Source organism: Podarcis melisellensis (assembly GCF_964234715.1).
Source record: "Podarcis melisellensis genome assembly, chromosome: 1".
Lineage (NCBI taxonomy): Eukaryota > Metazoa > Chordata > Lepidosauria > Squamata > Lacertidae > Podarcis > Podarcis melisellensis.
In genome coordinates, this window is record NC_138528.1 from 78,371,880 (window position 1) to 78,384,901 (window position 13,022).

Consider the following 13,022-nt stretch of genomic DNA (forward strand, 5'->3'; position numbering starts at 1 on the left):
CATGCAGCAACTTTTTGCCCTTTTCTGATATTTTCCAGAGTTTCTGATGAGGACACACATTTGACTTTGAACTCTCATGAAATTCTCCACACACACACACACACACACACACACCATGTGTACTCTTGATGCTGACCAGCCAGATCTTCTTTTGATAGACAGATTTCTGGTTAATAGCCAAAAACAGTTAAGACCCTATTTAACTCTTGGCTGACCAGCTGCTGTATTAGGAATTCCTAGAGTGGGCAAAAGGTGTTGACTGTGGCAGCAGGGCAGATGCAGGAGTTGGGAAGTGTATGGGTGGGTGTGAACTAAATGTTCCCATGACCTTGTATTATGGATTATGGCCTTGGAGGAAAGCAAGAATGCAAAGGAGTCTGGCCCCCAAAACACAGGGGAGTGGCATGGCAGGGTGAGCATCCCAGTTCCTCGGGAGGATGATGAGTAATGCACTACTTTCGTGGTGCTTGGAGCCTGCTGATCAAAATGGGAGATAGAGAATGCTTCTGTATTGTATACTGTGAAGCATGATAGGAAATTTTCATGAAGTTAGAGAGGAGCCTACCTGGACTGTATCTTTGTGGCTCAGTCACAGAGTTATCAGCATACGGTCAAATGAAAGAGAAAGTATTTCATGTCTATGCATATCTAAACTGGCAGGCATCCATGTTGGGTGTAGTGCCTCTTCTGAGCTCCTGAAAAGAATGGATATGTTAATCTTCATCTCCAGCAAAAAGAGGTTGCAATGGAGAAGAGCTTTGATTTTAGCTCAAAATGCAAGATACTTGTTTTTGTATAATCTTTTTTTATTGAGTTTTACCATCAGCATTTAGGATTCCCTGAATCCTTAGACTCCCCTCCACCCTTCCATGGTTACCATTTTCAATATTTTTCAACTGCCTCACATATTTTCTCTTTTTTTCTTACAGTCCGTTTTTACCTTAGTTTTTATTACATTACAAGCGTTACTCAAAAACAACTAAGTTTTTAGTTGTTTACAGTGTTCTCTTAAGTACATTGTAAATTTTCCCCATTCCATATTGAAGTTCCTCTCTTCCTGGTTTCTGATTTTCCTGGTCATTTTCACCATTTCAGCGTCGTCCATCATCTTCATCAGCCATTCACCTCTGGTCGGCACCAGATATTTGTAATCTAAGTGATCGTGCCTTATGCTGGAACCAGTGCAAGAGTTATGCAACTGAGTGTATGTAATTTTTATTGTTTGAAGTTGAGAGCTGAGTTCTGTGATAGTGCAATTTTTTTGTAGGGATACAGTTAGGGCCAAAGGCGCCATCTTGAGAGGGCAGGGGACATTGCGCACATGAGCATCACACCTCCTTCCCTAAGCTGGGCAGAAGCTTCCCAAGCTTTGGGAAGGAGGCACCAGACTTTAATACTCTAATTTACCGGGAACATGTAGGGGTCCAGCTCAGTCTCCCTAGTCAACTGACTGCACACCACTGTTCGGTGAGTAAAGCTTTTTTGAACCATATTTTTGGACTGGATAATTTTTATTTCAATACAAGAGTCAGTTTTTGCTCATCCAGTGGCTTCTACTGAATAATAATATAATAATCTCAATAGGTTATGGGCCCAGATCCAGAGACTTAGAAGAGACCCAGAGTGCAATAGCTGGACTATGTACAATTTTTTGAATCGATTGACTTGTGGTATTTTTGGGAAACCTGAAGAACCTTTGTTTGGGAAGCTGGAATCCTGTTGGTAAGTCATCCTTTTTTTGGTGGGGGGGGAGGTGGCCTGACCCCTTGGATCAACTCACACCATGATACTGATAGTGGGACAGGTTGTGCAACAGTGGTATTTGATTTGTGTGTCATGATTAAAGTACAGGTTTGAAAACCACCACACTATTCTCTTCATAAAAATAAAAGAATATGACGAACCTTTTCTTAACAAGGACATTTTCTTTCATCTCTTAGTGAACAGTATCAAAACCCAGCCATCTTCAAAGCACTGAAGTCTCCAAAAAGTAACTTAAGGCATGTGAGGTAAGAAGCTGTTTGCGTTTAACTTCATTAGAGTCCTTTTGCAAGGGCAAAATATTGATCCTGATCCTGGCTGTGATGGACCAAAGTGGGTGTTCCTCTGCACTGTCCTCAGTTTCTTCAGTCAGCGAAAGGCAGCTCTCAAAGCATGGAAAAGAAACCCAGAGAAGTATCCCCAGTGGCTCCTCTCTAGCTCTCTCAAGCCTAATACTGAGCACCAGAATCAGGCAATATTATGCCCATGTTTCTGGCCCACCAAGGCTTTTTGCCTGATCAGGGCAGTCCTTCACTGCTGCTGCTTTTGGGTAACGGTGCCCCAGGATGTTCATTCTGGGGAGGAGGGTTCAGTGAATTTAGGGGGACAGACTTCGCAGGCTTGCTACCACCCACAGTTCTCATGTCTCCTTCCAACAAATGCTATGTAATGGAGGTGATGTTTAAAGGTTGCATTGTAGAGAACGTGGACATTTTGTGGCTAGAAGGAAATACAATGCTAGCATTGTTATTGTTTTGTTTTATTGTATACGCTGAATCATTTCCTATATACAGATTTTCATCCAATTGTCCTCCACAGAGTGAAGTTTTTTAGTGAACAGCTTGTTCCTTGTGGTTTCCTCGCATCTCTTCTCTCTGTTAACTCAACACTATTGGAGCTGGAGCTGGGAAGAAATAAAGTTGGAGATTCAGGACTGAAGCTGCTAGCTGAGGGACTAAAGCACCCAAACTGCCAGATACAGAAAGTGATGTGAGTCAGTACTTGTTAAGATTTCAGCCTCCCTGCGTATCTGCTCCTTTTGCTACAACACGTCTGGGGAAACTTTGGCCTTCTAGATGTTGCTGAACTACATCTCTCATATCCATGGGCATTTTCTATGATTGTTGGGGCTGATTGAAGGTTGAAGGTCCTTCCCTTTATCTCACTCCTTCATCCTGAAGACAAGTGAGGTCAGCAATAAGTGGGACGAGAGTCCATCTCTGTCCGCTAACCCTCTTGAGTAGAGCTGGGTGATTTTTCAATTCATCGTCTGAAACCGATATGACGTTCAGATTGCGATACCAGTTTCAGACTTTTTGAGCTGGCAATACATCACGGCTCCCTGGCCAACCACCAGCACAGAGCATTTTCCTTCCATCTGCCTGTTCTGTACTGGCAGCAACCAGGAAGCTGCAGTGTACAATGGTACCTCAGGTTAAGAACTTAATTTGTTCTGGAGGTCCGTTCTTAACCTGAAACTGTTATTAACCTGAGGTATCACTTTAGCTAATGGGGCCTCCTGCTGCTGCCGTGTGATTTCTGTTCTCATCCTGAAGCAAAGTTCTTAACCCAAGGTACTATTTCTGGGTTAGCGGAGTCTGTAACCTGAAGCGTCTGTAACCCGAGGTACCACTGTATTGCCAGCTCAATTGCCTGCTCTCCCATCTGCTTGTCTGCACATTTGCCTTTGCCTGAACAAGTGGGACAAGCTGTCTTTCCTCCACCTTCTCAGGCTCCCTCTGCCAAGGCCAAGCTGTGGAGAGAGGATGGGAGGGAGTGGGCAGGAGCTCCTTTGCGCAGCAAGCAGGCAACCTTCTTCATTTCCTCCTAGTCACTCCACAGCCCCACCACTTTTTCAGCCTTTTTCAATATTGTTTCAGATATCATGATATATCACTGATGGTTAGTTGGTGGTATATTACAATGTTGAAAACCAGATATTGCCCAGATTCTCTTGACATCAGAGATGCAGATGAAACAGTATTTGTGGAGGAGTGGGTCAGAAAGGAACATGACAACTTTGTTAGCCAACTTTTGTTGTTGTGACGGAAGGTGTGGAAATGTGGGATGTAGTCATATGTACATACAGCTTTCCCCTCTGAGGCGTTCCACTGGCACTTTGCCAGCACCAAGGCAACCAGAATATCTTAGGAGTTGGCAATGGGGAAAGGAAAAGATGGGGATAGATGCATAAACACGTTTTATTTTCGTACTTGTATTTCTGTTTGCTGTAGGTTATATAGCTGTGGACTGACAGGAGCATGTTGTGAGGACCTGTCCTCTGTGCTCTGTACCAAGCAGACCCTGACAGATCTGGATTTATCAGACAATGCACTAGGAAATTTTGGAATCCGCCAACTTACTGAAGGTTTAAAACATCCTAACTGCAGGCTGCAGAAGCTCGTGTGAGTGTTAACAGGCAGAACATCAATGAAATAATTGTGCACCTGGAAAACCAACCAGATTTTTGCAGTCACATACACTGTTTTATTGACAGCGCTTTCAAAGCCTAACCACCTCGCCAGTAGTCAGTATTGTTCCCCATATAAAGCTCACTTTAGGTTCCTTATTCTCACATGGTTTGGATCTGCTAGTCCTTATTTAACATTAAAAAAGAAAATGTTTACTCCAGTTTCGAACTAAATGTCTGTTTATATGAGTTTTTGTTTCTGCCTACAAAACTTCCCTTTCTCTTGTTCATGTGACTTTTTGGAGAATGTTTGGGGAAATGAGAAATGTTGGCAAAGAAACAAATGTTAAGTTTTTAAGGCTGCCCTAATAATGTAAACTGTTGAGAGAGTAAGAACTCAACAAAATAAAATACACACCAAGGGGTGTAAGGGGCCATTCTCATGGCAGACCAGCACTAGGCTCATTTGGACCTGGGAATTTGGCAACCAGAAAGCCACCCCACTGTCCTTTCTGACCCATTGTGCAAAACCCTAAACTTATTTTGCTTGCTTTTAAAAAAAATCATGTTCAGTGTTTCCTGCATTGCAAGGGCTTGGATTAGATGGTTCTTCTGGTCCCTTCCAATCTATGATTGTTCTTGAAATTCTATTCACAACTCATCCAGGAGTATTCTTGTTTTTTCTTTTGCTGTCCTCTGCAGGTTATCCAACTGTTCTTTCTCAGGAACTGCTTGTTGGGGTTTCGCCAAAGTTCTGCGTACAAGCCAGACGCTGAGAGAGTTAGATCTGCGTTTCAATAAAGTGTGGAACATAGGAATGATGTTGCTGTGTATGGGACTAAAAGATCCAGCTTGTAAATTAGAGAACCTACAGTAAGTATGACTGGTGCAGTTCACTCAGCTGAATGCTTCATGCAGGAGTTTTCAACTTTTTTGGGGGGGGAGGCAGTGGGCACACTTGGATTATTTAAAAAAAATATAAATTTGTATTAATTTTCCAATATTTACCCAATATTACCACAGTTTTGCCAATTATACAGATACCAATTAATATCAAAATAGTTCCAATTAATTCCAAATTTATACAATTTAAGCAAAGTGTTTCCCCGCATTCCTTGATCAGTGTTTTTTGTCCAGTTCTTATATTGCTGTGGTTCATTTTTTTATCAACTTCTAATTACATTTCAGTTAGTATATTAATCATTAAGATAACAGCTGCATTTTTTCGTGAGTACTATTCGTGTTAATGCCGTTTCTAACTTTTTCTAGGATTTCAAATAAGGTGTTCTGATTATTTTCCTTTTCTCTGTGTGTGTCAGTCTGAATATGTCCAGTTCTTCTTTGGCGATCACTCATAGCCGAGGAAGATTGTCTTCCATAAACACGGTTTTAACAATGAGTCTGTAAGTGATTGTGGAAGCCAATTCTGGATCCACACATCCTTCCACAGTGGGGACATTGGTTTCCGGGCGGGAGTTGATCACGGTGTGGATTTGCCAAGTGTGCCTTCCTCTTAGCATGTTTCTCCCTTGCGTCCTGAGTTTGAGTGTCTTCAAAGCCCATGACACCTTTGGTAAAGGGTGTTCTCCAACTGGAGTGCTCGCAGGCAAGTGTTTCCCAATTGTTGGTGTTTATACTACTTTTTAAAGATTTGCCTTGAGACAGTCTTTAAACCTCTTTTGTTGACCACCAGAATTATGTTTTCCATTTTTAAGTTCAGAAATTATGAAGTCCTTGGCCTTTGTCTGCTGTCCAGTTCTTGAATCCTTTGTGTTTCTCCCCACTTCAACCCAGTCTGGCCTCTCACTTCCATCCCACTGAGAAAACACCTGTTTCTTGGTCATTCATGTCCTCTCCAGACCCTCTCCAATCCAAAGCAACATCACCAAATAATTGAAACCCTTGCCATATTAAATCCATTCCCACCTTGCCCTTGGAAACCCATGACATAGAGAGAGATGTAGGTGCTGCTGACCTGCTCCCCATATGTCTCCCTGGTTGAAAAAATGTACCATCCTAGTGTGAGCTCCCACTCCTTATGCTTTACTTCTTGCTGCATGTAGGAGACAGTGGAACACTGACGCCATGACAACATGCCACGTGTTTCCCCAAGCTACATCAGGGAGATGCATGTGGCCACCATTAGCCAAACCTCTTCCTGTCACAGGTAGTTTGAGTCTGGTCCAGAACCACTCCATGTTTCATCCTTCCATCTTTACCATATATGGTGTGTGCTGCTGGAACGAGCTATGTTTCCGCCCTGCAGGTTGATTAAGTGCAGCATCACAAGTTGTGGAGATCTGTCTTCTGTCCTTGCCACAAACCAGATGCTGAAACAAGTAGATTTACGAGATAATAAACTGGGAGATTCAGAAGTGAAGCTACTGTGTGAAGGCTTGAAACATCCAAACTGCAAGCTTGAGGTTTTGTCGTAAGTATGAAATCTGCCTCTTGAAATGCATTGTGTGAAGGGCTTCTTCCAATAATGATAAAAAGAATATCTACAATTATACTTCCGTTCTACAGGGGTTTTCCCCCCTGTAGGTTTCTATGTAATGTGGGATACATTGCCAAGAAAAGGGTTATCAAAAGTGTAACAGAGAGAAGGACATGCAGATATTTGCTAGATTTTTTTCTACCACCAAAAAGATCTTGAGGCCGTGATGGAGAGCTTGATGAAATTTGTTGACTCATTGTGCAGCACCTGTAAAAAAGATGAATTCTGTGCTGGAGATCATTAGGAATCTTAATTCCTGTCTGAAAATATGACTGTCGGAATCTTAATTCCTTTATACAGATTTCTGCTGCAATCACACTTGAAACACTATATATAGTTCTGGTTGCCATACCTCAAAACGGATCTTGCAGAGCTGGAGCGGGTGCAGAGGAGGACAAAATAACCAAGTGGCTGGAACAACTCTGTGAAGGAGAGTTGCTATATTTGGGACTTTTTAGTTTATGAAAGAGCTGAAAGAATAATAGTGGGATTGAAGACTTGTAACAGATACCCCTGAACCTTCCTCTATCTCAACAGCAGCCACTACCTAATCATTCAGAGAATTATAACCTCCTTTAATAAATAAAACAGCTGTAGGTACCCTGAAATATGTATGGGGCATCTCCACACATTTAAAAAGTAATCTTGCTAAACTAAGACAGGCTCCAGATTCTCAGAAATGTAGAGCTAATATTCCAGCACAATAGTTGCAAAAAAGTTAGACAGTATTTAACAAATGATATCATAGTTTACAGACATTATCTGCTGGTACGTAAATTGGCTCGAAGGATTCAGCATTAGGGAACTTCAGAAGTGATTATATCATAATTGGAAAATGGGTTTGTTTTTTTTACCAAAGAGTCATATTACTACTTCTGTTCATAGCCATTTCCTTCTGTTTGATTTAGGTTGTTTGCTTGCTGTCTGACAGCAGATTGTTGCAAGGCTCTGTCTTCTGCTCTCATTACCAACCAGACCTTAAGAAAATTAGATTTAACTTGGAATGCATTAGGTGATTCAGGGGTGAAGCTACTATGTGAAGGGCTAAAACATCCAGACTGCAAGCTGCAGAGTTTGAGGTGAGTATTTGTGTGAGCATGTGAAAATATGCAATGCATTGTAATATGTAATAAATGCAGCATTTTTGTCATGCAAAATGGAGTGATCATGGTGTTACCTATTGGCAGACAAAGACTATCAGGAGTTAACCTAATGGGAAATTAATGCTCCTCTCATTGCTGTTGGGGCACATGTCATACGTTCAACAGCAAATCTATATAGATATTCTTGATTTCTTTTTACACTATTTGCAAGTAAGACTGATTATACATCCAAGTGAGTAAAAATAATCATTTATAAAAATTATTTATTATTTATACCCCTCCCATTTGGCTGGGTTTCCCCAGCCACTCTGGGCGGCTTCCAACAAAATATTAAAAAATACAGTAGAAGAAAGAATCTTGACAGATGGCCGCTCTGAGTAGCTCGTATGATCTTATTGGGTCCATGATAAACTGACCAAAGCAAAAAGCCAGGCAAATATGGGTTATGTTAAATCCACAAGTCTGGAATCTGGAAATGGCAGTCCAGCAACAGGAAATGAATGTTAGGAAAACCAATTGGATGTTAGGAAAACATTCTTTAAGAAACAGATAAAAGTTCCTAGAAGCTTTAAAGAGGGCTCCAGAACGTTCTTTAGTGTGTAGGAGTGGCACTCTAGGTTTGATTGGTGTCAGCTGGAGGTGCAAATAAAGGGAGGAAGTTTGCAGGCTGCAATTTCCCCACGAGGAAAACGCACACACAGTCAGTATGCACGCTAACAAGGTTGGAAGGAAAACAATGTATGCTGCTGATACTGTGAGTTTTGCTGTATCAGGATTGTTAATTACTGGACTGAGATTATACCATGCTGGAGAGATAAAGAAGGAATGTAAATAGTTTATAATAAGAATAACAGAAATGCTTGTGCAACCAGTCAAGCAATAAAGCTCTCGACTGTGGATTTGAGTACAGTATGACTCCTGTTCTTGTCCTCTGCCTCTGGGGAAAACAGCAAGAAGTGGTTTTACTGAGATGCCACCACACAAGCAGAAAGGGCAGCAGAAGTGTGTGGGCGGTAACCTCTAATATTGGAATATTGTTTCCTTTTTATTTCAAAAGCGAAATACTTGTTCTAAAGATTGCCAAACTTGTGGGGCAGGAGGTGGGACTTGTGTTACCTATTTAACCCTCTGAAGGGTTAAGGTGGACTTTCCTTCCTTGGAGGTTTTTAAGCAGAGGTTGGGTGGCCATAAGTCATGGATTCTTTAGTTGAGAGATTCTATGATAGGCCTGTGTGACCCCTTGGCTGCTCTCTAGGTTAGCCCTGGCAACCTGTGCCAGATTAAACCCTGTGGAGGCCCCTAGATATTCAAAATCTTGGGGCCTCCCTCACAAATTATCTCCTAATATGTTTTTGGAATTTTCTTTCAAAACGAAATCAATATTATTTTGAACCGTTGTTGCGGGCCCCCTAAAAGGTTGGTGCCTTCTCTGCCTATTTGGGAATCCATCACTGCTGACAACCTTTCGCTAATGCCCAACTGATTAGCCATCAGGATACCTATTGAGTGTGTTTGTATGTCAGTGAATCTGCCCGGTTCCAGCCAAACCCACCACCCGCCACACTCATGGCCATGTGATCTCTGAGCACCCACCTACCACCTAAGGCCTTTGGGTGCAAATAGATCACACCATTCATGAGCCGCCAGTATGAATGTCAAAAACGTTTCCCCTTTTTACTTAGTTTTAAACTGTGGGTGACCAAAGGGAACCCATTTTAGTTGAAGCTTCTCAAATTGTTCAAGTCCAACAGGTCACTGTTGTTCTTGATGTCATGTTTATAACTCCTCCATCCTGATAACTCTTATTACTGTTCCATGCAGGTTGTCCCACTGCTCTTTTACACAGGCTTGTGGCGGGGATCTTGCTGAAGTCCTCAGGGAGAGCCAGACACTGATAGAACTGGATCTGGCTTGGAATGAAATCGAAGACAAGGGAGTTGAGCTGCTCTGCGAGGGGCTAAAACACCCAGAGTGTAAACTGGAGATTCTAGAGTAGGTCACCAGCTCCTTTGCAGAAGCACAACACTCTCTTTAATCTATGCTTGTTTTCATTTGTCAGGGTGCTGCAACGGTTGTTAAAACGAGGGCTCAGTATCAACTGCATTTTAAAAATAGTTGTGTTACTGTGTATGGATTTTTCATTTTAAGAAAACTAACAAACATGTGCCCCAGCTTGTCAGTCTGTCCAGCGCTCTTCATAAGACAGCCTGCCTTACCTAGTTTCTGCTTGGAGGTAATTGTAGATAATATTTAAAGTAGATCTTCTGTGAATTCCAGAATTCCTTCCCCAACATCCTGTGCAAAGCAGAGAGTGACGGTATTGCCCAGTGGCTTGACCACATGGCTGTGACAATCGATCCCTCTTTGCGCCTCACATGCAAGTTTAAAAACCAATCCCCTTGCCTCTTACCCTTCTATGGGGAGCAGGCTGTCATTTGTGGTTTTTCTGGAGAAGTTGTACATCAGGGTTGGGCAACCTCAGGCCCAAGGACTGAATGAGACTCTCCAGTCATTTGGCTTTTGGGACTCTCTCCAGATCAGGCCATACTCTTTCCCAGGCCATACTCCCTTTGAGTACTTTTGCCAGTTGGAATGTGTCCTTGAACAGTGAAACACCTCTTCCTTCCTTGGAAGGAGAATGGAGAAGTGTGTGTGTGTGTGTGTGTGTGTGTGTGTGTATGTAAGTAAACTACTGGCTTTGGCATCAGTGGAATGTAGCCCACTATATGCAAAAGTAAGATTCACATCCATTGCTCTGGCCATATTTACATCTAGCCCTGCCCACCACTGATTGTGGCCCTCAGAAAGTTGTCCATAATGGAATGTGGCCCTTGGCTAAGCCTGCAGTAGATAATCTGAGCAGGTGAAGGGAGGTGATCACATAAATGGTTAGATCTTTTGAATCCTGTCATAATGGCAGGACTACTCATATGCCCCAGTACCATTGCTGTTGCCCTTCATTAAAAGCATGAGAGGCTGGTGAGGGTTGTGGAGATCCTAACAGAAGCTGCCTGGTCCTGAGGAAGATAGTTGCTGTGAGAGAATCTCCCTGTGCTTCAAGTCTTGGATTATTTATTCAGTTATTTAGTGCCAGGCATTTTGAAGCCACGACAGTGAGAATGAAGGGTGTCACTGGGGATTTGTCCTTACATTGTGTAGGCTGCATGGGTGTGGCAAGACACCTGCTGCTTGTGAGAACCTCTGCGCTGCCCTGACTACAAACCAGTCACTGACCAGACTGCATGTCAGCTATGACGTCCTGGGAGCCTCTGGCAAGGATCAGTTCAGAAATGCACTGCAACATGGAAGGAGAAGACGGCAGGGACTATGGTCAGTTATTTCTGGCAGCCATTTTGAAATCATGCCTCATAATGATTGGGCACTTAAGGAAATTGCAATTCTACCAGAATCTGGGATTTCTTGTAGGGGAAATCTGTCATGTGAGAGTGTGGCCTCTAGGGGATTGGGTCTAGGTGTTACTCTTACCCCTGAGCCATATATTCCAGCAGGATGGGTTATTCTTAAAAGAATCTGGCCTTGTTTTAATACTTCTGGCGGTCTGTCTAGCTTTCGGTTTAAATTGCTATACCAGAAGAGCACATGCAGGAGTGCCAATACAATTTTCTCAGCCCAATACATGTATGTAGTAGATCAGGCCCTCTGGTAGCAAAAGAGGACACAGATTTGCATATGTTGTATGTCATAGGCAAATTTGTGTCCAATTATGCGAGTAAAGTGGAGGGCTCTTCCCCCCCCCCCAAAGCAGTGCACCAGGTTGGCAAATGCTGATACATGGGATTGGAGCCTAAAGCTTTAGTGACAATTCAAATTTGTGCTTAAAATAGGAAAATAAACCATTGTTTAGGCTGTGCAGGCTTACTATCCTTCTGCAAATGTTATCGAAAAGAATATTAAAAGATGGGTTTTTAGTTTGTATATGGAACAACCAGGCATTTTGCGTTTCAGGATAAAACACCTGGGGTCTTATTTCCCGCAATAACTAGAACGTATTTCTAGCAATAACTAGAACTTGACCAAGAACTTGTCCTTTCTCAATACTGGAAAATCAAATGTGATTTTCGATTACAGGTTGAATGGAGAACGTATTGGCATACCAGAGTGGTGATGAAAGAAGTGAAGATTAAGAAAACTATGGGCAGGATTCACCTAATCGGTTCTCTTGGCAGAAGACCTGCACAAAGACTTTCACTTGCGCCGTGTGGCTTTCTCTCTCGCCCCCCCCTTTTCTTTTATTATACAATAATATGCATTATATATTTCATTATGCAATAACTCCTCCCTCCTTGAGTCCTCTGAGCGCCTCCACCCCACTGAAATTGGTTTGGGTGTGTTTTTTTGGAGAGAAACTGGAATAGTACTGAGGGGGAGAAGGGGAGACTTCCATCTGACAGGCAGGAATGCTTGCACAGATGGATAAACAGGAAGAGCACAAGGTTAAATTCCACCCAGTAATTCTGGCAATTAAATCCTTATATCAAAAAGATATCATTGTTGAGAAATGGTAGCCAAAAGTCACCGACCCAACCAAGCTTTATTTTGAAGGGGAAATAAATTTGAAGTGTAAGTTTCTGCAGGCTGCTTGTGGGTGCCCGTTATATAGTTCATATGAGATTATTTCAATTTTTTTGCAATAATTCTAGTTTTGTCCCTGGGAGCAAATTAACCACTTTGAAGTTTGGGTGCTCTCCCCCCCCTTATATAAAGCAGTATATAAATTCCAGGAAATAAATAGAATCAACTTGTTGGTTGTATACAGGGGAAAAAAAGGTTGTTAGGGCTGTAAAACTCCATACCATTAACACCTGTGCCGTCTAAAGGTGTCGTTCTGCCCTATAACTTAACCACCTTTCTTTGTGTCTCACTGCCATCAGAGCTGTACAGTGGTACCTCAGGTTAAGTACTTAATTCGTTCCGGAGGTCTGTACTTAACCTGAAACTGCTCTTAACCTGAAGCACCACTTTAGCTAATGGGGCCTCCTGCTGCTGCTGCGCCGCTGCTGCACGATTTCTGTTCTCATCCTGAAGCAAAGTTCTTAACCTGAAGCACTATTTCTGGGTTAGCGGAGTCTGTAACCTGAAGCGTATGTAACCTGAAGCATATGTAACCCAAGGTACCACTGTATAGGTGTAATAAAGATTTGAGGCAGGGCCTTTACAGTGGTGACAACCAGGTTGTGGAATGACTTTGGAGGTTTGTATGGCCCCCAGCCTTTTCATTCAGCTACAAATC

General features: G+C 42.5%; 1 protein-coding gene across 1 annotated transcript in view; it reads left to right on the forward strand.

Annotated features, from left to right (window-relative positions):
• The window catches only part of LOC309355456 (uncharacterized protein), a 35,766-nt gene that overhangs the window by 4,502 nt on the left and 18,242 nt on the right, over positions 1–13,022 (forward strand). Inside the window, exons 4-14 of the mRNA XM_081886343.1 lie at positions 231–412; positions 1,585–1,722; positions 1,941–2,009; positions 2,581–2,751; positions 3,996–4,166; positions 4,874–5,044; positions 6,438–6,602; positions 7,577–7,747; positions 9,593–9,763; positions 10,931–11,101; positions 11,861–11,874. Coding sequence (XP_081742469.1) covers positions 231–412; positions 1,585–1,722; positions 1,941–2,009; positions 2,581–2,751; positions 3,996–4,166; positions 4,874–5,044; positions 6,438–6,602; positions 7,577–7,747; positions 9,593–9,763; positions 10,931–11,101; positions 11,861–11,874 — 1,594 coding nt within the window. The remainder of the gene's footprint in view (positions 1–230; positions 413–1,584; positions 1,723–1,940; positions 2,010–2,580; positions 2,752–3,995; positions 4,167–4,873; positions 5,045–6,437; positions 6,603–7,576; positions 7,748–9,592; positions 9,764–10,930; positions 11,102–11,860; positions 11,875–13,022) is intronic.